This window comes from Lucilia cuprina, unplaced genomic scaffold (assembly GCF_022045245.1).
Source record: "Lucilia cuprina isolate Lc7/37 unplaced genomic scaffold, ASM2204524v1 Scaffold_3435, whole genome shotgun sequence".
NCBI classification, from domain to species: domain Eukaryota; kingdom Metazoa; phylum Arthropoda; class Insecta; order Diptera; family Calliphoridae; genus Lucilia; species Lucilia cuprina.
Genome location: NW_025808379.1, coordinates 1,360 through 2,882, shown reverse-complemented (window position 1 = coordinate 2,882; position 1,523 = coordinate 1,360). Strand labels below are relative to the sequence as shown.

General features: G+C 27.9%; 1 protein-coding gene across 1 annotated transcript; it reads left to right on the top strand.

Annotated features, from left to right (window-relative positions):
- Window positions 1–436: 436 nt before the first annotated feature.
- Window positions 437–1,230, top strand: LOC124421161 (microtubule-associated protein RP/EB family member 1-like). The gene is made up of 2 exons (XM_046955989.1): window positions 437–588; window positions 913–1,230. Exons 1-2 carry the CDS (start codon window positions 463–465, stop codon window positions 1,213–1,215), a joined length of 429 nt encoding a protein of 142 aa, XP_046811945.1. The 5' UTR covers window positions 437–462; the 3' UTR covers window positions 1,216–1,230.
- The last annotated feature ends 293 nt before the right edge of the window (window positions 1,231–1,523 follow it).

Here is a 1,523-nt window from a genome sequence, read left to right as displayed (position 1 = left end):
ACTATAGACTAGACTATAGACTAGACTATAGACTAGACTATAGACTAGACTATAGACTAGACTATAGACTAGACTATAGACTAGACTATAGATTAGACTAAAGACTAGGCTATAGATTATGGACTAGATTAAAGACTAGACTGTAGACTAGACTATGTACTTGACTATACACTAGACTACTTATGTGACTATAGACTAGACTATAGACTATAGAATTATTATTTCGAAATGTTAAACAAGAATGTTATACTAAATTTAAATTAGGTTAAACTAATATAAAGTTCTTTAAAAATTTAAATTTTCTTCTACATTTATGGTTTAGCACTTGTATTTGTACATAGTGTGTAAACAACATTTAACTCAATTCACTAAAAATTTCTTATACTTTAATTACAAGTATAGTTTTTAATAAATTGATTTTTTTTTTTTTCTCTCTTTAAAGGGGCTGCTTATTGTCAGTTTATGGATATGTTATTTCCTGGTTCGGTACCTATGAAACGTGTCAAGTTCCGTACAAATTTGGAACATGAATACATTCAAAACTTCAAGATACTACAAGCTTCTTTCAAAAAAATGAGCGTAGACAAGGTATGTGCTGTTTTTTTTTCTTTCTTTTCAATTAAGTTTTTTTTTCTTTTAAATTATTCATAAAAATTATTGAACAATAAAAATAAAGAAAAAAAGTAAGTGATAGTTTTGCTATTATTGATGTTGTTTACAATGCTATGACTGGTTTTAATTGATGACCTACTTATACTAAATATTTGTATGTCTTTATTTTTTTCTTCTCCTTCTATTTTTTTCTGTATTTTTTTGGGGTTCTGCAAACGAAAATAAAATACTTTTGAACATTTTGCAAATAATAATAATAATTGCAATATTATAATCCAAATAATTGTGTGCCTAGTATAGATTATACCCGTTGATAAATTAATTAAGGGACGTTTTCAAGATAATTTTGAATTTTTACAATGGTTTAAAAAGTTCTTTGATGCCAATTACGATGGACGTGAATATGAACCGCTAATAGCACGTGGTGGCATTAAATTGGGTAATGGTGTTGGTGGCGGTGGTAGTGGTGTAGGCAGCAGTAATGATTTGCTACATCATCATCATCAGCATGACAAACGTCATATACAAATGCCTTCGGGACGTAGTACAACACATGCTACCACAACACGAACAACCGGTATGACCATGTTATATTTTCCTTAAATAAATTGTTTATTTTTCTTCTTCTTTTATATTTTTTGCTTATTTAAAATTATAATAAGCAAAGTTAGTCTGCAAAAGAGAGAATGGGAAAAAAATCTGTTAAAATTTTCTGTTTAAAAAAGTGTGAAGCACGTTTTGTTATGGTTTTTCAGTTTGGGTTTTCCTTTTAATTTATTTATAATTTAAACGGTTAAGGTCAGCACCCTATTTACACTCATTATTAGCACTTTTATTATTTATTTTTTTGTTAATCAATAAAATATCTTCTTCATAATTTAATAAGTTTCACTTGTTATGTGGTTCTTGGC